The 22,092-nt window shown below is 41.9% G+C and overlaps 2 protein-coding genes across 3 annotated transcripts in view; both read left to right on the top strand.

Moving 5' to 3' along the window:
• Nucleotides 1-264: 264 nt before the first annotated feature.
• comtb (catechol-O-methyltransferase b) lies at nt 265-7,520 on the top strand. 2 transcript variants are annotated; one of them, XM_061728743.1, is made up of 7 exons: nt 275-419; nt 1,018-1,092; nt 3,568-3,739; nt 4,402-4,519; nt 4,588-4,781; nt 7,066-7,197; nt 7,274-7,518. In XM_061728743.1, exons 3-7 carry the CDS (start codon nt 3,569-3,571, stop codon nt 7,451-7,453), a joined length of 795 nt encoding a protein of 264 aa, XP_061584727.1. In that variant the 5' UTR covers nt 275-419; nt 1,018-1,092; nt 3,568; the 3' UTR covers nt 7,454-7,518. The 2 variants fall into 2 exon arrangements, with proteins under 2 accessions (XP_061584728.1, XP_061584727.1); XM_061728744.1 differs by lacking the exon at nt 1,018-1,092 and having other exon boundaries at nt 265-419; nt 7,274-7,520.
• Nucleotides 7,521-8,053: 533 nt separating this feature from the next.
• grm6b (glutamate receptor, metabotropic 6b) overlaps nt 8,054-22,092 on the top strand; it is a 43,099-nt gene continuing 29,060 nt past the window's right edge. Inside the window, exons 1-5 of the mRNA XM_061728027.1 lie at nt 8,054-8,448; nt 12,634-13,231; nt 18,996-19,212; nt 21,359-21,494; nt 21,608-21,762. Coding sequence (XP_061584011.1) covers nt 12,683-13,231; nt 18,996-19,212; nt 21,359-21,494; nt 21,608-21,762 — 1,057 coding nt within the window. The 5' untranslated portion in view covers nt 8,054-8,448; nt 12,634-12,682. The remainder of the gene's footprint in view (nt 8,449-12,633; nt 13,232-18,995; nt 19,213-21,358; nt 21,495-21,607; nt 21,763-22,092) is intronic.

The raw sequence follows: 22,092 nt of genomic DNA, 5'->3' as shown, positions 1-22,092 counted from the left end.
ACGTACTGCGCAGCGCTTACTGTTGGTTTGGGGTGGGTTTTTTTTTTTTTTTTTTTTTTTTTTAATTTTTATGTTTTGTTGTGTCTTGTTTTGTTTTGTTCTAATGTTTTTACCCATAAAATTGAAAAAACAATAAAAAGATTATTAAAAAAAAAAGTGCTCACTAAAATATGAGTGAAGACTTAAAACACATGTGAACAACAGCTCAGTGAACCTGAATAAAGCAGGAGTGCGTGTGTGTGTGGAGTCTGCTCACATTCCTGACATTCAGAGCCGCTCACAGTCCAGCACGGTCGGGAGAGGAGGAGGAGGAGGAGTTAGTTCTGTCAGAAAGCTCCAGTTCTCCTCCAGTTCTCCTCCAGCAGCCACGGGAGGTGAGGAGAGGAAGAGCGGGACGGGAACAGACGCTGCAGACGCACGTAAGTCCGGTTCCTCCTCGCGTTTACATAAGGAGCGCATCGGCGCACGACTCCTCATAAAGCCTCAATTATGGTCCCGCGTTAAATCGACGCAGAGCCTACGGCGTACGGTACGCGTAGCCGCGTACCCTACGCCGTAGGCTCCGCGTTGGTGTAACGCGGAACCATAAATCATGCTTCAACATTCTCTGCGGGAGTCTTTGCTCCAGCTCTCATCTCCTGCAAACGCGTCTAGGATCGTGCATTCTGCAGGAATGATGGTTAGATTTCGTTGTCTGGTAAATACAGTCTTTGATGTGTCCACAACCTGTAGCTAGAGCTGTCGTGTCTTCTCTCATTCGTTTGTGATGTGATTTGCGATGTGAATTCAGGTGAAAACTCACGTGTCAAACATGTGACTCGCCACCAGAGTAGGCTTTTTTTTTTGTTTTCGTGCATTTTTAATGTGTGGATCTCTAATTGCTCTGGCAGAAGCCAAAGTAAAGGTTAAAGCATTGGCTGGTCAATTAATAACCTCCCCCCCGGTTGCCATGCAACTCCAACTCCAGATCAGAAGAGATTACCTCAACCACCTGACATTTCTTACTTATTATTCCAGGTTCAGTGGAGTTTCTTTCTCCCATGGTCTCCGCTTTACTCTCTCAACAAACTGCTGTTAAACCAGGAGAAGCAGGTAAAAACCACAAAGAAAGAAGCAGTACGTGATGTGTTTGAGAAGGTTTGTTTCCGCAGATGAGGGACGTTGTGCAGCCGCAGCATCCTCCATGCAGCAGCTCTGCATAGTAAACACCCATCTCATTAGGAAACACAAAGGACAGATCTGAGCTGTTTGATCCAACTCATGCTCGTGTCCAGGGCCGGCACAAGCCTGCATGGGGCCCTAAGCAAAATGTGATTTTGGGGCCCTCTATTACTGCCAATAATACTGATTATTGATCATTCACACACCCACTATAAACTTATTTCATGTTCTTCCCTGTCATTACAAATACACTTGTAAAACTAGATGGAAGAACTTTTTTGTTGTAGTTAGATTGTAATCCACAGGGATTAAGACCATGGAAGCTACAACAGATTAACAAACTTGCATGAAAATCTTTCAATTGATATTTTCCAGAGTCAGCAACAGCCCCTACTGGCCACACAGAGAAGCAACAGGTCAAAGGTCAAAGAGCTGCCCAGTTGCAGCAGTGTTGTTTCCATCATCCGCGTACCCTACGGCGTACCCTACGGCGTAGGGTACGCGTCGATTTAACACAGAACCATAATTCAGGCTTCACTCCCCGTCTGTCTCTGTTTCTCTCTCTCTTCAATATCATTCAAGCCTGTGTGATACTGAATGATATTAAGGGTGAAATCTATAGTCAGACATGACTGTAGACAGTCAGATCAAGTGGGGTTCAATTTTCCAATTTTCAATTTTATTTATATAGCGTCTAATACAACAGATGTTGTCTCTAGACGCTTTCCAGAGATCCAGAACATAAACATAAACATAAACATAAACATAAACATAAACCCCCGAGCAATTATTATATAAACAATGGCAGGTAAAAACTCCCTTAGTGGGAGAAAAACCTTAAGCCAAACAGTGGGGTTGTGGACTTATCTCGGATTTAAAAATAAAAATAACAGGACGGAGCTCAGGATTCATCCATACAGTAGGGGCTGCTTTATTACAAACAATTCCACCATATAAACATATAAATCTAGAATGTGTGTGTTTAACAGTAACAGCTGACCTGTAGGTGTGTGTAGCAAAACACAGAACATGAATTACCGTCAGATCCTGATCTGATCCTGATCCGGTGTTAATAAAGTTACTGCAAAACTTTATGGCCGTGTTTGCGCCGGCATATCATTAGAGTAAAATCTTTTGTGAATAGGACCTTAAAGTGGGGCAAATTGCGGGCGCAAATTGCGGGCGCAAATGCGGCGCAATTCATATTTGCGGGCGCAATCTATTCTTTGTGGATTTGGCCCTAAGTGTGATACTGAGTGTCATCTACAGTGTAGGCCCACTAAAAGAAACAAAATAATCAAATAGATCATTTATAAACCATTTACTGTAAACACGTTATCTACTTTATTTTTGGTTTTAAATAAACTGCAACAGCAATGTGCAACAACTATTTGAAGTGGAACAACAACAATTAAGTGCAACAACAAAGTACTACAAAAACTAGAACTATAATGAAAATCACTCAACTTAGATAAACAGTAAAAATAGAAGCAAGAGATCCAGGCACTCGAGACGAGGTGGATTAAAAAGATAAAAAGCCTTTATTAAAAGACGGCTGCCAACATGTTTGGGCCTATCTGGCCTTCATCAGGCCAAAGAAGGCCGGATAGGCTGAAACATGTTGGCAGCCATCTTTTAATAAAGGCTTTTTATCTTTTTAATCCACCTCGTCTCGAGTGCCTGGATCTCTTGCTTCTATTTTTCCACATTGTCTCCCGTATCTGATCCAAGAGCGCCATTTTACAGCGGTCACACCCTGAGGAGCACCTGGTCCACTCTTTTTCTCTTAGATAAACAGTACCTCATCAATTATGGAGGATTTTTTGTGCTGCCAAAATTAAATAAATAAATACATCATTAATTAATTAAAATGGGAATTAAATATATCATTAATTAATTAAATGTGTCATTAATTAATTAAAATTAGAATTAAATATGTCATTAATTAATTAAAATACAATTCATTTTAAGTAAAAAAATATATTTACTATTTCAGCATTTAATTAATTAATGACACGTTTAATTAATGATTTTGTGTTGCTGCATGTGAATCATGAAATGTAAAACTGTCAGTTTCACTCGTTTCGAGGCAGCAGTCAATATGCCAGCAGTCGTCTACTCTAGTCTGTTAACATAATATTGTTTATGTAATAATATTAATTATTGTGTTTTTGTACAATAACATACCTTTGATAATGTATGAATCCTCACTCACACGTAAAAAAAATAATTTTAGTTTTTATTTGATGTTTTTTTAACTCTTGGGGGCCCCCTAGTGGTCACGGGCCCTAAGCAGCCGCTTAGTTCTCTTATGCCTTGGGCCGGCTCTGGATCCACCTCAATCTGGTGTCTGTGCTCATCCCCCCCAACTCCTCCTCCATGTCTGCGTCTGTGTCTCTGCTCCAGGATGTGGGGGACCCTTCTCTACGGCTGCACCGGTGGAGCGGCTCTTCTCTATGTGCTGTACAGATGGCTGATCCCCACGGCCGCGCAGTACCACGCAGGAGTGGCGCTCCTGTGGTACGACGTCATCCTGGAACCACTACTGGACACCCTGAGCCAGTCCACGCGTCCACAGGTGCAGTCACTCAGCAGATCTGATCCACCAGCTTAAGGCTGAATTATGGTTCCGCGTTAAATCAACGCACAGCTTACGCCGTAGGGTACGCGGCTACGCGGGAGTCTCTCCGTAGCCTACGCCGTAGCCTGACGTGTTTTCATTTTTGTTTCATGTCTTCTTTTTTACGTTTTCAGCTTCAGTTTTACTAATTAAGTCTTTTTTTCCTCATTGTAATCATTCAAAATAAAGAATAAAGAATCATTTTACTGTATGACATTGTTGATAGGACGTAAGTGTGAGACAACACCTCAAAAACAAAATCTAAGTGTGATACAAAAAACAAAACTTTTCTGAAGCTTCTGATGCACTTGTTAAACCAACTAAAACCAAACTGAGAAACTAATCAAGTGATAATCTAGTGAAGATATCTGTAGAAGGATGGGTGACAAGGGTAGAACTGCCAGGAGGGAGGTGGAGTTAGTTGGTGTGAGAGAGAAGAGGATGTGGTGACCCCTGAAGAGAACAGCTGAAAGAAGAAGAAGAAAACAAAGAACTGAAACAACCAGTTGTTTTATGAAATCTATTTTTTTAGTATCAATCAAGTAGAATGTGTACACGTGTATGTGTGTGTAATTATGGCATGATCCTGTCAGTGATGGTGCGCCGCGTCCTCCCTGCAGCGGATCCTGGCTGCAGTTCAGAAGAACGCCACCAGAGGGAACCCTCGCAGCGTGGTGGCAGCCATCGACCACTTCTGCAGACAGAAGGAGTGGGCCATGAATGTGGGGGATGAGAAAGGTAGTGAACTCTCAGTGACACCTCTCTGTTTGTTCTTTAGGTAATGTTTACGTTGTTTTTGTCTTCAGGACTCATTCTGGACTCCATCGTGACTGAGACCAACCCGTCCTCCGTGCTGGAGCTGGGCACCTACTGCGGCTACTCCTCGGTGCGGATCGCCAGCCTGCTGCCCCCTCACGCCAAGATCATCACTCTTGAGTTTAACCCAGCCAACGCTGTGATAGCTCGCCAGGTCATCGCCTGGGCCGGAGTGGAGGACAAGGTAAAACCTGGCGCATGGAGGAAACTAGAAAGATGAAACATGATGCGCATGCACCTCATATTCACAACATCACCTGGACTGCATTCTTCCACCTCTGCAACATCTCCAGACTCCATCCAGCACTGTCCCAGTCCAGCACTGTCCCTTTCCAGCACTGTCCCAGTCCAGCCCTGTCCCAGTCCAGCACATATCCATTACTGCAACGCCCTCCTCGCTGGCCTCCCTACCAAACTCACCGACAGATTGCAACTCGTTCAGAACTCGGCCGCCCGGATCATCACCCGCACCAAGTCATCTGACATCACTCCACTGGCTCCCAGTCCACTACCAGTCCACTACCAGTCCACTACCAGTCCACTACCAGTCCACTACTTTTTCATTATGCAATTCGAGAAAAAAGTCGAAATGTCAAGATTAATGTTGAAGTGCAATCTTGAGAAAAAAGTCAAAATGTCGAGAAAAAAGTTGAAATGTTCAGAAAAAAGTCGAAATGTCGAGAAAAAAGTTAAAATTTAGAGAAAAAAGTTGAAATGTCGGGATTAAAAAGGTAGAGAAAAAAGAAAAAAAAGAGAAAAAAAGGAGAAAAAAAGGAGAAAAAAAAGAGAAAATAAGGAAAAAAGGAAAAAAAGAAGAAAAAAAGGTCAAACATTTTTGAAAAAGTTCCAGGAGCCACTAGGGTGGCGCTAAAGAGCCGCATGCGGCTCTAGAGCCGCGGGTTGCCGACCCCTGATCTACAAAAACCTCCTCTTCACCTACAAAGCCCTGCACAACCAGCCCCCACTGACCTCTGTGAGCTCCTACATGAATACACTCCCTCCTCCCTACACACCCTCCGCTCAACCTCGGCTGCACTTCTCAACATTCCCACCTCACGCCTCAGCACCATGGGTGCACCATGGGTGTCCCATGGTGCACCCATGGGTACCCCATCCTTCAGTTCCTTGGCACCCAGACTCTGGAACTCCCTCCCCCCACACATAAAACAGACAGACTCCATCACAACATTCAAAACCAACTCAAAACTCACCTGTTTAAACTCACTCTAACCGGAGGCTGTGCACTACACTACACCAGTTTGTTGTATAGAGGGTCTGCATTGACGTCACTTCCCCACTGGACCAGCCCCCTTACTCACACTGAGTGATAAAACATCAGCAAAAACAGCTGCAACTAGTGGAGAAGACAGGATAACAGCCGATTATCGGCTTAAATTAAAGGCAGTTGGACTTGACAGTGACCCGTACAGTTACCAAGAACCAGTGGTCCATGGACATTAATATTTGGTACAGTTACCAAGAACCAGTGGTCCATGGACATTAATATTTGGTACAGTTACCAAGAACCAGTGATCCATGGACATTAATATTTGGTACAGTTACCAGAAGAACCAGTGGTCCATGGACATTAATATTTGGTACAGTTACCAAGAACCAGTGGTCCATGGACATTAATATTTGGTACAGTTACCAAGAACCAGTGGTCCATGGACATTAATATTTGGCCACCAATCCAGTTTCCTGATATTTATATGTACTTAATTTCTACGCCGGGGAAATACACGAAGCAAAGCTTGAAGGCTTACAAAAGTCTTGACGCTTGGTCCGACTTCAAGGCAGGATTTGTTGTAGAAATTAAAGTGATGAGGACACCGAACTTTATGACTTGACCGTTTAACGTTAGCTACCCAAAAATCCAACATTACCTGATACAAAATGGGAACCACAAATCCACGTTTCGGTTCATGGAATCCAGTTGTTTCTGTGAATTGCAGGGATCCATTTGTCTCTCTTAAGCTTATTTTTCAGCAGTCTGTAAAACGATAACTCCGATTTCTTGCTAAATCTATGAGTACAGTCGATCGCACAACAGCTCTTTCCTATTTTAGATGTTTTCCAGTTGCTCAAACTGAAAGTTTACGCTGCCACTCAGTCTTTCTGACACTCAGTCTTTCTGCCACTCAGTCTTTCTGACACTCAGTGGGCGTAACCTGCTGTGAAGTCACATCTGTGACATCATGCACATTCCCTCTATTTATTGATTTATGTACTTTTTGATGCTGTCTGTTGCTGCTTTTTTGGATTAATTGTATTTTAACTTATACAATGTATGTTGTATCTTTTGTAAGGTGACCTTGGGTGACCTGAAAGGCGCCTCTAAATAAAATGAATTATTATTATTATTATTATTATTATTATTATTATTATTATTATTATTATTATTATTATTATTATTATTATTATTATTATTATTATGTCTCATATAATGCTGTATTTCTTCAAACTAGGTCCAGTTAGTTGAAGGACCGTCTGGTGACTGGATCCCCAAAATGAAGGAGCAGTTTGGGGTGAAGACATTTGATTTGGTTTTCTTGGATCACTGGAAAGATCGCTATCTGCCCGACACCAAGCTGATGGAGGCGAGTTACACTCATTGGACGCACATCAACTCTTAACCCCCGACACTGTACTTACTCTGCTTCTCTTACATTTCAGGAGTGCGGCCTCCTGAGGAAAGGCAGCATCCTGCTGGCTGATAATGTCATCTGCCCGGGAACCCCCGAGTACCTTGAGTACATCCGTAACAACCCTCGCTATGAAAGCCGATACTTCAAATCCCACCTGGAGTACACCAAAGTGGAGGATGGTTTGGAGAAATCAGTCTTCTTAGGCTAGGGTTTCCAGGAACGTGTCCCACACAGGTCACACCGTTAAAGCCCTCACCTCCACTGTTTTACAAGACTGAATCTGCTTTTCTCATGTAACTGACTTTGTTCACTTGAAATAAAAAGAAACACGTGGAAGAAAAAAGCCATTTGTGTCGTGAACTTTGAATTTCCAAGACTACTGTACTTTGAGATGTGTATTTTGCTGCAGCAGGAGGCGGCGATGATGTTTCACTGAAGGTTGTAACTAAACTGACAGAGAGCTGCTGCTCTTCTCAGATCAATAAGAAATGTAATCCAGTTTGGGTTGCTGCGGAAGCCGGGTCTGTGCTCCGATGTTCTCCAGCCCTGATGGAGGAGGGAAAGGTGTGCACATGTGGGGAAGAGAGAGAGACTCAATGAAAGCGCTGCTCATGTAATCTCTCAGAAAATGACAGAGTTCCATCATGCTGGAGGGGGGTGGAGGGAGAGGGGGTCTGCATTTGCTTCAGCTCAGAGCTCTAGGAAATAAATAAATAGATAAAGAGTGTGGGTTAGTCCACCTAGTGCTTTCTTCACAGACGGCAGCATGATAATCCCAATCTGAGGCCATTAGTGCTGAGAGAGAGGGAGGCGAGGGTCACCAGAGAGGGACCAGGCTGGGGGGGGGCTGGAAAAGAGACACAGAGGGAGAGCTTTTAAGGGATTTGGCGGTGATTTGTAGAATCTCACTGCTGTAATGTTGCACTTCTCTGTGCAGTCTGCCACAAACGACAGCCTCCAGTCTCTCCTTTTTTTCTTTTTCTTTTTTTTTTTCATTTTGTCTTCAGAAAAACCACAAATGTTTATTTGATGGAGTCCTGTTTTTAAAGCTGGTGTCCGATGCTGCACAGAGTTAGTGCGTGAGATGACAGAGGATTTATTGTCGGTGAGGAAGACTCGGTGTGTGATGGTTGGAGTGGTCTCTGCAGGAGCTGCCGGGACGGACCGCACCAGGACCAGGACCGCTCCGTGAGGGATGGCCCGGTAAGACGCGCCGCTCCGCCGCGGACGGCGCTCCCGCACCGGGGGGAGACTCTGCAACAGTTGCGACAGGGTTTGGTACTTTTCATTTACGCTCGTGTTGTCAGCGTTTCCAGCTGTTTTCTAGAAAAACGTCAAACGTAGAAGTTGTACGTGCAGCATGCATCTGAAATGTGACTTGAAGCACAAATGTAGCACAAAATATCAGAAAAATCTGAAAAACAAGCATGCAAGCGCAGGCTTTCTTCATTAAAAAAAAAAAAAAAAAAAAAAAAAAAAAAAATATATATATATATATATATATATATATATATATATATATATGTATATATATATATATATATATATATATATATATATATGAATAAGGCAATTATTTCTTATTTATTTTATTATAAATTATTATTATTATTATTATCATTATTATTATTATTATTACTATATAAATATTATTTTATTATACAGGACTGTCTCAGAAAATTAGAATATTGTGATTTTCTGTAATGCAATTACACAAACAAAAATGTCATACATTCTGGATTCATTACAAATCAACTGAAATATTGCAAGACTTTTATTATTTTAATATTGCTGATCATGGCTTACAGTTTAAGAAAACTAAAATATCCTATCTCAAAAAATGTGAATATTCTGGGAATCTTAATCTTAAACTGTAAGCCATAATCAGCAATATTAAAATAATAAAAGGCTTGCAATATTTCAGTTGATTTGTAATGAATCCAGAATGTATGACATTTTTGTTTTTTTAATTGCATTACAGAAAATAAAGAACTTTATCACGATATTCAAATTTTCTGAGACAGTCCTGTATATTGTTCACCAAATCTGTACCTCTATGAAACCCTGTATCACGGTTAAAGGACTCTTCTGTCAACTTATATATATATATATATATACACGTATAGTTTCAGTCTAACAAATTATTTACAATGTAAATTCCTATCTAGAAGGAAATGTATTTATTAAGTGAAAAATCCCGCCAGCTCAGGAGAATAGTGCGGACTTTGCCCCCGATGCTCCAGCAGACGCAGTTAACCCACTCCCGCTTTTAGAGCTTGCAATGCGCCCACAGTTGACAGCATGTTTCCAGTTTTGCAAAATTTATAGGCTTTTCCATCATAGGCTCTCTGCTCTTCATGATAAAAGCTTCCAGCTTTCGCTCTGCTCATCCTGCATGATATGCCTAAAACCACTGTTTGTTTTCTTTACCTCTTCGTGTATTTTGTCCCTTTCTTTCAAACCTCCTGACTTTTATGTTAAAGCTTAAAACATGTTTGTGTGAAGTGCTCTTTGTAAAATAGCTGGAACAGCTCCACACACCACAGATCTACTGATAAATATGTTTGTAAGTCCTAACACATTTTTAATTTTCTGTGGAAGAGGAAGCTTTTTAGAGCGTTTCAGGTTTTCTGTCATGATTTATTTAGTTGTACCTTCATTTATTGCATTTACACAAAGTTCTGGAGAACAACAAACTGTTTATGTATATAAGGGAGACAGAAATAAGTGTTGAAAGCCTTCTCTGCTGATGGCTGAGGGGTTCCTGGGAACGATCCTTCCTTTGGAGGTCTCTTCCTTCCTTCTTGATGGAAGCAGGAGGCCAGGTTGGACAGCCACCTCCATCTCTGTCCAGAGATGCTCTGCAGGGTTTAGGTCCAAATTCTGGGTCACAGCAGGACTTTCTCAGAGTTTTCAAGGAGCCACTCTCGTTGCATTCTTGAAATCCTGGAAACGCTTGTCCTGGCCTTGGATCTTGAGCAGGCTGTAGAAGATTTTCAGTCTTAAATGCTCTGAATTTCTGTGGACCTATGTTTTCCTCTGTACGTACGAATCTCCCAGCCTCTCGGGCCTGGTCCGGGCTGTTGGTCATCAGATTTGAAGATTGTGCCTCTCATGGCCGAAATCAAAAGCTGTCTCCAGGTTTCAGCAGCTTCAGCACCTTTTCTGGAGGGTGTGATGATGGAGTCCTGCAGGTTCATGTGTGGAGACCGTGTGTCTGCTGGTTCCCCGTCTAATCCTGGCCTCAGACAGATGCGGATATCTGTCTGTTTATTTCTTATTTATTTTAAATATCGTTCACCAAATCTGTACCTGGATGAAATCCTGTCTCACGGTTAAAGGACTCTTCTGTCAACTTCAAGGTTTGTTTCCAGTTTTAAGTGCAGCATCATCTTAGGAAGTTCGGACAGAGAGACACGTGTTTCTATCCTAAATAAATCCTAAATAAAAGAATTGATTTAAGCAGAAATATCCCAGAGTTTATGCATGTAGGACATTTCACAAATGAACAAAGCATGCCAAAGAAATAATAACAGTATGGATGTAGAGTGATGGAAGCAAATGATAGAAAAAAAAGAAACAAAAAAATCAGTTTTTGACAACAGATCAAATTTGATGAGATAACTTAAAGGGGACCAATTATGGCATCTAATACCTATTTTAAACAGGCCTTGAATGTCTTAAAAACAAGCTTTTGATTGTTTTTGCTAAATAAATTAGAAATTCAGTCTCTAAGCCATGTCTTTATCTTCCCATTCTCTAACCTCATTATCTATGCGGGATTCTGAGTGGGCGGGGCTATGATGATGAGGCTCTGTGCTGATTGGCTGCCTGAATGACGCGATACACCGCTACGAAAAAATGGTGGAAGCTCCGGCCGGCGGAGTTAGTTGAGGGCGTGGTTTCACGCATCGCTCCTGTCGTGACGTAACGACAAGAGCAGAATCTTATTGGCTCGTAGAAGCCACATGACACTGGACGGATCATCCGGGTGGCTGTACAGACACTGCAGAATTTGGTTGCTTTCCTCCTTCTCTGAGTTGCCGGGCTGAGGGGAGACCACTTTACAGGACTGTCTCAGAAAATTAGAATATTGTGATAAAATTCTTTATTTTCTGTAATGCAATTAAAAAAACAAAAATGTCATACATTCTGGATTCATTACAAATCAACTGAAATATTGCAAGCCTTTTATTATTTTAATATTGCTGATTATGGCTTACAGTTTAAGATTAAGATTCCCAGAATATTCTAATTTTTTGAGATAGGATATATACGCAGGCCAGAACGCAGCTCCCGAGGCTCCAGCCTGCATACATGCACAAAAGAGAAAAAAGGGGGCCGGCACAAGAAACTACAGGAACGATGGACAAAAATGATAGCTATGAGATATTTATAATAAATAAAAATGGTAATGGAGAAGAGAGGCAGGGAAAAGGAGAGGAGAAGAAGGGTGAGAGGCACCGCCCAGCGGATCATGTCGGTGCCCCCCTGCAGCATAAGCCTATAGCAGCATATCTACATCTATATTTGAGACTAACTATTATAGTCTTGTTCTATAGCTGCAACTATGACTACTGACTCTAACACACTAGAGTTTACACTACCTAGAGATTTACCAACACCAGCTAGAGTTTTACTAAACACTAACTATAAACTTTACTAAACAGAAAGGTTTTAAGTTTAGTTTTAAAGGTGGAGGTGGTGTCAGCCTCCTTAACCCAGATTGGAAGTTGGTTCCATAGTAATGGTGCCTGATAACAGAACACCCGTCCTCCAAATCTACATTTGGATACTCTAGGAACTACGAGTAAACCTGCACTCTGAGAAAGGAGAGCTCTGCCAGGAACATAAGGCACTATCAAATCTTGTAAATACTGCGGAGCTAAGCCGTTTTGGGCTTTATATGCAAGTAATACAATTTTAAATTGGATTCTGAATTTTACAGGTAGCCAATGGAGCGACGCTAAAACTGGAGAGACGTGGTCTCTCCTGCTGGTTCCTGTCAGCACTCGTGCTGCTGCATTCTGGATCAGCTGGAGCCTATTCAGCAAATTACTTGGACATCCTGCTAACAACACATTACAGTAATCCAGTCTAGAAGATACAAACGCATGAACTAGTTTTTCTGCATCACTCTGCGAGAGGATTTTCCTAATTTTTGCAATATTACGGAGATGGAAAAACGCTATTTTACAAACCTGATTAACATATGGTTTAAACGACAAATCCTGATCGAAAACAACACCAAGGTTTCTCACAGTTGCACTGGAAGCCATCGCAACACCATCTGTATATATGTTAAAGCAAGAAAAAACATGTTTTTCATAATAAGTCCCCTTTAAAGAAATGAACTTTGATCATTATTATTATTGTGGTTACTTCCAGGTGTGGACGGTAGTGGCCCAGTGCTGTGGTACCTCTGCTGCTCATCATCATGGCATCAGCGGAGCGTTCATCTGACCCGGTCTGCCGTCTCAGCCTCCGGCCGGGTTACGGGGCGTGGCTTCAGCTGCTGTGGGTCCTGGTGCTGGGTACGAGTCCGGTGGCGAGTCCGGCAGCACCGGCCCAGCTGGACACCCAGCCTCAGTCCATCAAGATCGACGGTGACATCAAACTGGGCGGGCTCTTCCCCGTTCACTCCCGGGGGCCCGCCGGGGTCCCCTGTGGAGAGATCAAGAGAGAGAAGGGGATCCACCGACTGGAGGCCATGCTGTACGCCCTGGACCAGATCAACAGTGACCCCGACCTGCTGCCCAACATCACCCTGGGGGCCCGGATCCTGGACACCTGCTCCAGAGACACGTACGCCCTGGAGCAGTCGCTCACCTTCGTCCAGGCCCTCATCCAGAAGGACAACTCAGACGTGCGCTGCTCCAACGGAGAGCCCCCCATCATCCCCAAACCAGAGAGGGTGGTGGGCGTGATCGGGGCCTCTGGCAGCTCCGTGTCCATCATGGTGGCCAACGTTCTCAGACTGTTCGCGGTGAGATTTTGTTTTACTCTTCAGTTTAATTGTTTAATTAGGATCCCCATTAGCTACAGCATGACTGCAGCTATTCTTCCTGGGGTCCACCAACATTTAAAAATAATACAGTACTAAACATAATACAGGACTGTCTCAGAACATTTTAATATTGTGATAAAGTTCTTTATTTTCTGTAATGCAATTAAAAAAACAAAAATGTCATACATTCTGGATTCATTACAAATCAACTGAAATATTGCAAGCCTTTTATTATTTTAATATTGCTAATTATGGTTTACAGTTTAAGATTAAGATTCCCAGAATATTCTAATTTTTTGAGATAGAATATTTGAGTTTTCTTAAGCTGTAAGCCATGATCAGCAATATTAAAATAATAAAAGGCTTGCAATATTTCAGTTGATTTGTAATGAATCCAGAATGTATGACATTTTGTTTTTGTAATTGCATTACAGAAAATCACAATGTTCTAATTTTATGAGACAGTCCTGTATAATAAAAGCAAACCAAATAAATTTCCACTAGATAAAGAGAATATCAAATTAAAAATAGCAGAGACATTCCACAAAATGAAGACAGCAAAATGAGAACACAAAACAAAACAAAAACACTGCACAGTTAAGAGTTCATGAGGTCGTCAAAAGGTCTGAAGAGCAGTCCACAATTTCATTTCATTTGTAGTCTAGAACATCACAACTGATCTAATACAGGAAAAAAGAAAGAAAAAAATACATTCAACAACAGTCAAAACCAACTATGTTTCAATTATTTCCAGCATGTCAGACAATCAGTCTCAGCAGCTGCTTGTTAAAGTGATCTCTATTTCAATGTTCTATAATTGTTTCTTATACTGATTCAGTAACCAGGAGAAGGACAGTTTACGTCTCAGGAAGTAAACAGATAGATGGAAGGAAACATAAAGGCACACAACACCAGTTTCTCCAAACTCCTCTAGAACTAGTTTGAGAGTAGATGGTAGGGGGATGTTAACCTCGTTCTCCTCTTTCAGTCTCTTAAAACCTCCATTAAACCATCAAGACCTGATACAACACACAAGTGTTTCCGTGTTTGATGGGCCTCCCGGGACCTGAAGGGTTAATGGGTAATACACGTACAAAACCTTGTGTTTTTTTACACCGCAGACTGAGAAGCAGTGAGTTCAGCAGCAGGGTTTCTCTGAAAGCAATGACCAGCCCTGTTTCAGTCACCACTCATCGTTTCAAGGATGTTCCTTTCTCATCCCAAACTCGATGAATCTGTGTCTCGTTCATCTGTTCACTTACATCCAACACATTCAGAATTGCGTTGTATTCATTTAGAAAAAAACCTCAGGTGATGACGTAGAGCTGGGCCATCATTTCATTTTAGTGATGCGCAAAACAGTTGAGTCATACGTGTTCCTCCAGTACATACGGAAGAGGGCCAGGCAGGAGAAAAATAAAAATAATATTTTAGAGGAGTTCGGAGGAGTTTAGAGGAGTTTTAGAGCACTTCGAGAAAAAAGTAAAAATGTCGAGAAAAAAGTTGAAATGTCGAGAAAAAAGTCGAAATGTCGAGATTAATGTTTGTAGCAAGCTCGTTGCCACTGGGCCGACCGACAGGACAGAGGACACATGGTTTACTCTTTATTTCACCAGACACACGTGCAGTCACCCTCAGCCGAGCCCTCTGGCTGGTGTGCAGCCACTTCTTATGAAGGCAGGCAGTGTGGAGAGGTTGATTGGGCACACCTGTGCCCAATCACCTGAGTGGCTGCTCCTCCACCCTGCCACAATGTTGAAGTACAATTTTCGAGAAAAAAGTCGAACTGTCGAGAAAAAAGTGAAAATTTCATGAATAAAGTTGAAATGTTAAGAAAAAAGGCGAAATTTTGACTTTATTCTTGAAATTGTATTTCAACATTATTCTCGACATTTCAGCATTTTTCTCTCGACATTTCGACTTTTTTCTCGAAGTGCACAATAAAAAAAATGTTCCCCTCACAAATATTTTTTCTCCTGCATGGCCCTAATACTCTTCCTCCGGTACAGGACCAGGACGTGCTGGTGTTTTTTTTTGTCTGCATATACATCCGCTGCTAGTCTAAAATGCGAAAAACACAGGGAAACGCACAAAGAGCACACAAGCCTTGGAGATCTGTAAGAGAAAAAACGAGAACAGGCAGAGACACAAGCAGCAACCGTTTCAGGTCCCTGAGACTGAATCAGAGCTACTGCAATTATCTGACATGCTGGTGTTTGATAAGTACGTATTCCTCAGATACTCCGCGCTGAACTGAAGTTATTGCCGCTCTAAAGAGACAAACATTTCCTTCCTTCAGCTGAACAATGTTTGATGTGAGGACCGGGATGCTGTTGTCATCAGCTGCTCTTGGGAACTACTTCAGACTTCACTATGGATCTGATATTACAACGACTACTCTGTAAATTCTAATATTATAAATACTTAACCATGAACACATGCCAGCATCAAACAGCTAAAGAAATGAACTGTAGCTTTTGGGGGATGCTACTTGTTGCACTATTCCACATACCGAGCATGCTGAGCCGAACCAAGAAGCTTCGCACACGAGGCAGATGTTAACTACAGAATTATACATCACAACCTCCACTAAGCCCCTCTCAGCAGCTCGGGACCGGGACTGAAAATAGAGCAGCACTGCGGCAGGATGAGACTGCTTCTAGGATAACACAAACTTGTGACCTGGGCAGAGTAGATTTAGCTAAATGGTGCGTTTCCTCCCACAGTCCATATGTGCTGCTCTCTGGGCGGCCCATGCTGCTCGTCCCATGTTCATTACACATTTAGCATCAAGTCAGGACGGGAGACGTCTCAGCATCTCACACGCAAACCCATCCATCCATCCATCATCTATACCCGCTTTATCCTTTGCAGGGTCACGGGGGTCTGCTGGAGCCTATCCCAGCTCATTTCAGGCGAGAGGCAGGGGTTACACCCTGGACAGGTCACCAGTCCATCACAGGGACACATATACAGACAAACAACCATGCACACTCACACTCACACCTACGGGCAATTTTAGAATCAATCAATTAACCTAATATGCATGTTTTTGGTTCAGTTCAAAAATATTTTATTTGTGGTCCAGTTTGGTGAAAAACCAACTATCCAAAAACATGGATCGAACCCAGAAATCTGTAAAACAACAATGTTTTAACGCCTGAATCTTTGTAAATGTTCCAGTGTTTGTTCATGGTCAGAAAAATGACAGTTTTATTTCTCAAAGGTTTTGGATGGCAAAAACCAAAACTGAGCAGATGAATTTTAGCTTTTGAAAAACCGCAGTGAACTAGATTTTCCCCGTATTTAGACTAAATGAATCACATACAAGTAAAATGAAAAAAAAAGAACAGATAAAAGCACTAAAATGAGGATCAGAAAGTGAAAACAGGCAGTAATTGCAGCCCAGCTCTTAATAATCCTTTCACATTTCTATCATCCACTGCACTATTTCTAATTACATAAAATGTTTTCTTGCCAAAATAATTAAATATTTAGGTCAGATATTTATTAAAAACAATTAATTGGTTATTTTAAGTTTTGAAAACCATCATATTTCTTCTGACACATTTTTTTTTCAGGGACATTAATGGAAACAGGCCAAACGCGCGTACGTGCCAGGATCCGGGTGTCTAGCCGTGTTACTGATACAGCTCATTGATCTGAGCCAGTGAATCAGAGGATTACATGTTGTTCATTACACATTTGTGAGAAAACATTGGCATGTTCACTAAACCGGCGTCTCACAGGAGCAGAAGTTTCAACGGGTTAACTTTGCTCCTGGTTGATGTTGAGGTTCTGAAGCACTAAGGTGTAGATGGGGTTAAATTTAAGCTGCATGTGGCTATCAGAATTAAATATACTGTATGGCTTACAGCTGAGAAATGCTAACCTTTTCTACTCTCTTGATCTCTGTCTCTCCCTCTGTGCTTAACATAATTTGGCTAAAACCCCTATAATCCTTCCAGATAATCTGTGAAATGGTTCTCGCTCCTCTCTCCTTCTCCGTTAACCCCCCCACCACCCCCGTGTCCACCGTCTCTCCGTCTCCTGGAGGTTCCTACATTAAGCTGCACCGGAGCACCAGCAGGTTCATGTCTGAGACTCCTGAGCTTTTTCATTTAAGGAGTGGTGCCTTTGCAAATTAATCTTCTCGTCCATTTTTCAATAAACAAATGCTTTTACAGCAGTAGTTTGTTGCATCTGCCAGGGGCGTCAATTGGGTATAAGGTACGGCAGCCGCCACACCTCGGCTTCAAGGGAGAATGTAAATGGTTTTTTTTTTTTAAAGATTTTTTTGGGCTCTAGTGGCCCTTTATTGAATGCAGACTGGAAAGGGGTAGAGAGAGAGAACGGGGAAGACACGCAGCAAAGGTGCGCAGGCCGGGATTGGAACCTGCGACCGCTGCAGGAGGAGGACTGTAGCCTCAGTATATGAGCCGCTGCTTAACCCACTGCGCCACCGAGCGGCCCAAATGTTTGTTTTTTAAATACATTTATGGAATTACTCTGTGTCTATTTGTATTGATTATTCTATTACTTAATACATATAGAATAACTACAAATGCAAATCAGAACAACATGATCGATTTCACTAGTTATTTTACACTGCAAAAACTCAAAATCTTAACAAGAATATTTGTCTTATTTCTAGTTAAAATGTCTAATTTTTAGTAAAAAAAATCTCATTACATTTAAGACAAGACTCAAAAACAACCATTTTCACCTGTTTCAAGTAGATTTTCACTTGAAATAAGTAGAAAAATCTGCCAGTGGAACAAGATTTTTTTGCTTATAATGAGAAGATAAATCTTGTCCCACTGGCAGATTTTTCTACTTATTTCAAGTGAAAATTTACTTGAAACAGGTGAAAATGGTCAAATAACAAGTTATTTTTCTGGTGATGACTCTTGTTTTAAAGGATCTTGAGGCTCCTTTTAAGAAATGAGACTCTCTAGCGCCACCCTTCACCACGACGGCCGTTGGGGGTACTGCAGCCAACAGTGAAGCCGGCACGGGAGAACGGGGAGAACGCACATGCAGCGTCATGTGACGTCACATCCACAGCCCAGCGCGGGAAATTCGGGACCGAATTGCAGCACATTTTGCAGCACACAGCCTGTTCAAGGCAAAGGAGAGATACACTAGAGGAATCATTCTTTTGGGTTTTGAACGCCTCATCTGACATTATTACTAGAAAACTTAAAATGTATATGGATTTTTTTCATAAATCCTGCCACAATCCGGCCTCATGCTCCTTTAAGTGTAATGAGATTTTTTGACTAAAAATGAGACATTTTAAGTAGAAATAAGACAAATATTCCTGGTAAGATTTTGAGTTTTTGCAGTGAGCGAGACTGCATTTGAAAAAGTTCCAATTTTCTTGACCACACAGATCAGCTACATAGACTTGTGTGATGAGTATTTGCTGGACGTGTTGATTGATACTCTAGTTAAGTTCTGTGACTCGTAACCTTGCCATACCGTAGCTTGGACTGAATTGACGCCACTGGCATCTGCGTTTCTGTCTATGTGGTGCGCCGGCTCAAGCAACTTTTTTGTGATGTTTTTAATGTGGAGCAGCTACCCAGTATAAATATCTTCATGTAGACATTGTCAAGGGCACGTCTGTGAGTAAGCGGTGCATCACCCCGTGATGCCTGAAGGCCTGGTAACTCCAGTTGCTCATGTTCTGCGTTTGTCCCGAGCTGTTGGTCAGCACTGACCCGTCCGTGTGTCTCAGATCCCCCAGATCAGCTACGCCTCCACCGCCCCAGAGCTCAGCGACAACAGCCGCTACGAGTTCTTCTCCCGCGTGGTTCCTCCCGACTCCTACCAGGCCCAGGCCATGGTGGACATCGTCAAAGCCATGGGCTGGAACTACGTCTCCACTATCGCCTCCGAGGGCAATTACGGCGAGAGCGGCGTAGACGCCTTCCTGCAGATATCCAGAGAAGCAGGTCCAGTATGAATTCCTCCTGGAACAATGAGGGATTACTCACCACACTGTACTGTTGTTGTTCTTTCAAAGCCCAGCATAAGATAGAGCAGTTTAATTCTTAGACATACACTGCAGCCCATCATTTATGTTTGAGAGCACCACTGGTCTTACTAGGATTCTGGTTGAATATTATATAAAGTCATACGACAGTGATTGACAATACTGTTTACATCACACTGTTACACTTACTGAATACAAAACAGTTTGTTAATCCAAGGAATCTTTACACTTAATTTTACACTTAAAGTAGTAGACGGTTTTATACAAAGCATCTTACAACAGAGAAATATAATCAACCTAGTTCTAATGAGTTTGGCTATGATGACATCCAAGTGCAATTCAGGAAGTTGAGAAGTCAAGAAGTTTTCTTTTTTAAATGTAGAGAGAGAGGGATGAATAATTAGGCCACTTGTAATTAAAATAACTGAAATGACTAATTAATTATTGGGGCTGCAGCATATTATAGATGCAAACTGAGATCAAATATATTGTACTAAATGATGGATGGATGGATGGATGGATGGATTGGATGGATGGATGGATGGATGGATGGATGGATGGATGGATGGATGGATGGATGGATTGGATGGATGGATGGATTGGATGAATACATAGATGTATGGATGCATTGACAGATGGATGGATGGATGGATGTAGGAATGGATGCATAGATGGATGAATGGATGAATGGATTATGGAAAGAAGGATGCATGGACAGATGGGTGAATGCATAGAGTGATGAATGGATGGAGGGATGGATGGACAGTCAGATGTATGCATGGCTGGATGGAAGGATACATGGATGGATAGATGCATACATGAATGGATGGATTCATAAATACATAGATCAATGAATGGATGGATGGATAAGTGGACACATGATGGATGATGGATGAATATATGGATGGATGGATATATGGATGAATTAATGCGTAGATGGATGGATGAACGCATTGGGTGAATGTATAGATGAATAGATGGGTGAATGTATAATTAAATTAAATTCAATTCAATTGTATTTGTATAGTGTCTAATACAACAGATGTTGTCTCTAGAGTCTAGATGCTTTCCAGAGATCCAGAACATAAACCCCCGAGCAATTATTATATAAACAATGGCAGGTAAAAACTCCCCTAGTGGGAGAAAAACCTTAAGCCAAACAGTGGCAAGAAAAACTCCCCTTTAGGAGGAAGAAACCTTGAGCAGGACCTGGATCATAAGGGGGGACCCTCCTGCCGAAGGCCAGACTGGGGGGTCAGGGACGTCAACAGCACAGCAGGCAGGTGGAAGCAGCAGCGGGATGACCAGAGGGGGCTGGGGGACTGCAGGCAGGCAGTATAGGTGAATGGATGGATTGATGCATGAATGGACGCATAGATGGGTGGATGGATGGATGAGGCATGTGTGGATGTATAGATAGATGGCTGGCTAGCTGGATGAATAGATGGATGGATGCATAGAAGGGCGGATGGTTGGATGCCTGCATAGATGGATGGATGATGATCCTGGTCCTGCTGAAGGTTTCTTCCCTTGCCACTGTTTGGCTTAAGGTTTTTCTCCCACTAGGGGAGTTTTTACCTGCCATTGTTTATGTAATAATTGCTCGGGGGTTCACGTTTATGTTCTGAGTCTCTGGAAAGCGTCTAAAGACAACAACTTTTGTTGTATTAGACGCTATATAAATGAAATGTAATTGAATTGAATAGATAGATGGGTGGATGGGCGATGGTACGTTAACGACGCCACTGAAAGGTTGCGTGAGCCTCAAAGCTGATGTGACTCCAGCTTTTTGGTTGTGAATATTTAATGATCAAATTCCACAATGTAAGAATTCATTCTGCTTGGTTTAAGGACTAAATGTCACGCTGTAACTCTGAGAGCTTTCATGAACCCTCGCCGTGCCATTTTATGCAGGAACAGTCTTTACCAGATTCTCATGTATGTTAACTAACGTTGGTCAGCGATGCTGATCACCCTGATGAAGAACATGATTCATTTGCTCCTGTTCGGTTTCATTTTTGTAATTTCTGAGTGATTGCAATTATAATTTTCTTGCCCAGTGAACAACCAACTTATTCAGCTTATGTGTAATGTCTCTTGGACAGGAGGGCTGTGTATTGGACAGTCCATTAAGATCCCCAGAGAGCCGGGACCAGGGCAGTTTGAAAAAGTCATCAAAAGACTGATGGAGACCTCAAACGCTCGGGGGGTCATCATTTTTGCCAACGAGGACGACATCAAGTGAGTTCAGCTCAGCCTTTGTACTGCTTTAGTGAAAGTTACATGAGGTTTTTTTTTTTTCTATTTTATTTTAATGCGGAAAGACTAGGGTGGATGTGTATGTCTTATTTCAGACGGGTGTTGCAGGCTGCAAAAAAAGCCAACCTGACGGGCCACTTCCTCTTCGTTGGATCCGATAGCTGGGGGGCTAAAAGCTCTCCCATAGAGGAACAGGAAGAGGTGGCGGAGGGCGCCGTCACTATCCTGCCCAAAAGAGCTTCTATTGATGGTAGTAGCACACATTCAGTCCAATGATATGATCCCATCCAGGTCAACGTCTAACAATACAGTCAAACAAAGAAATGGCTGATTGATAAGTCAGATAAACCTCTGATCTGATATTTTATGGAGCCAAATCAAGGCCAAAAGTTTTGCTAATTTGAAAATAAAATTTGAACCTGAAAATTCTTTTTTGAAAAAAAAAAGATGTGAAACTGAAAAAAAAAAGATCTGAAACTGAAAAAAAGATTTGAAACTGAAATAAAAAAGTTCTGAAATTGAAAAAAAGATCTGATACCGAAAAAAAAAATTGAAACTGTAAAAAATAATTTTCAGGTTC

This window comes from Cololabis saira, chromosome 8 (assembly GCF_033807715.1).
Source record: "Cololabis saira isolate AMF1-May2022 chromosome 8, fColSai1.1, whole genome shotgun sequence".
In the NCBI taxonomy this organism is placed as follows: domain Eukaryota; kingdom Metazoa; phylum Chordata; class Actinopteri; order Beloniformes; family Belonidae; genus Cololabis; species Cololabis saira.
Note: the sequence above shows the minus strand (reverse complement) of the source record. Positions and strands in the feature narration are given on the sequence as shown.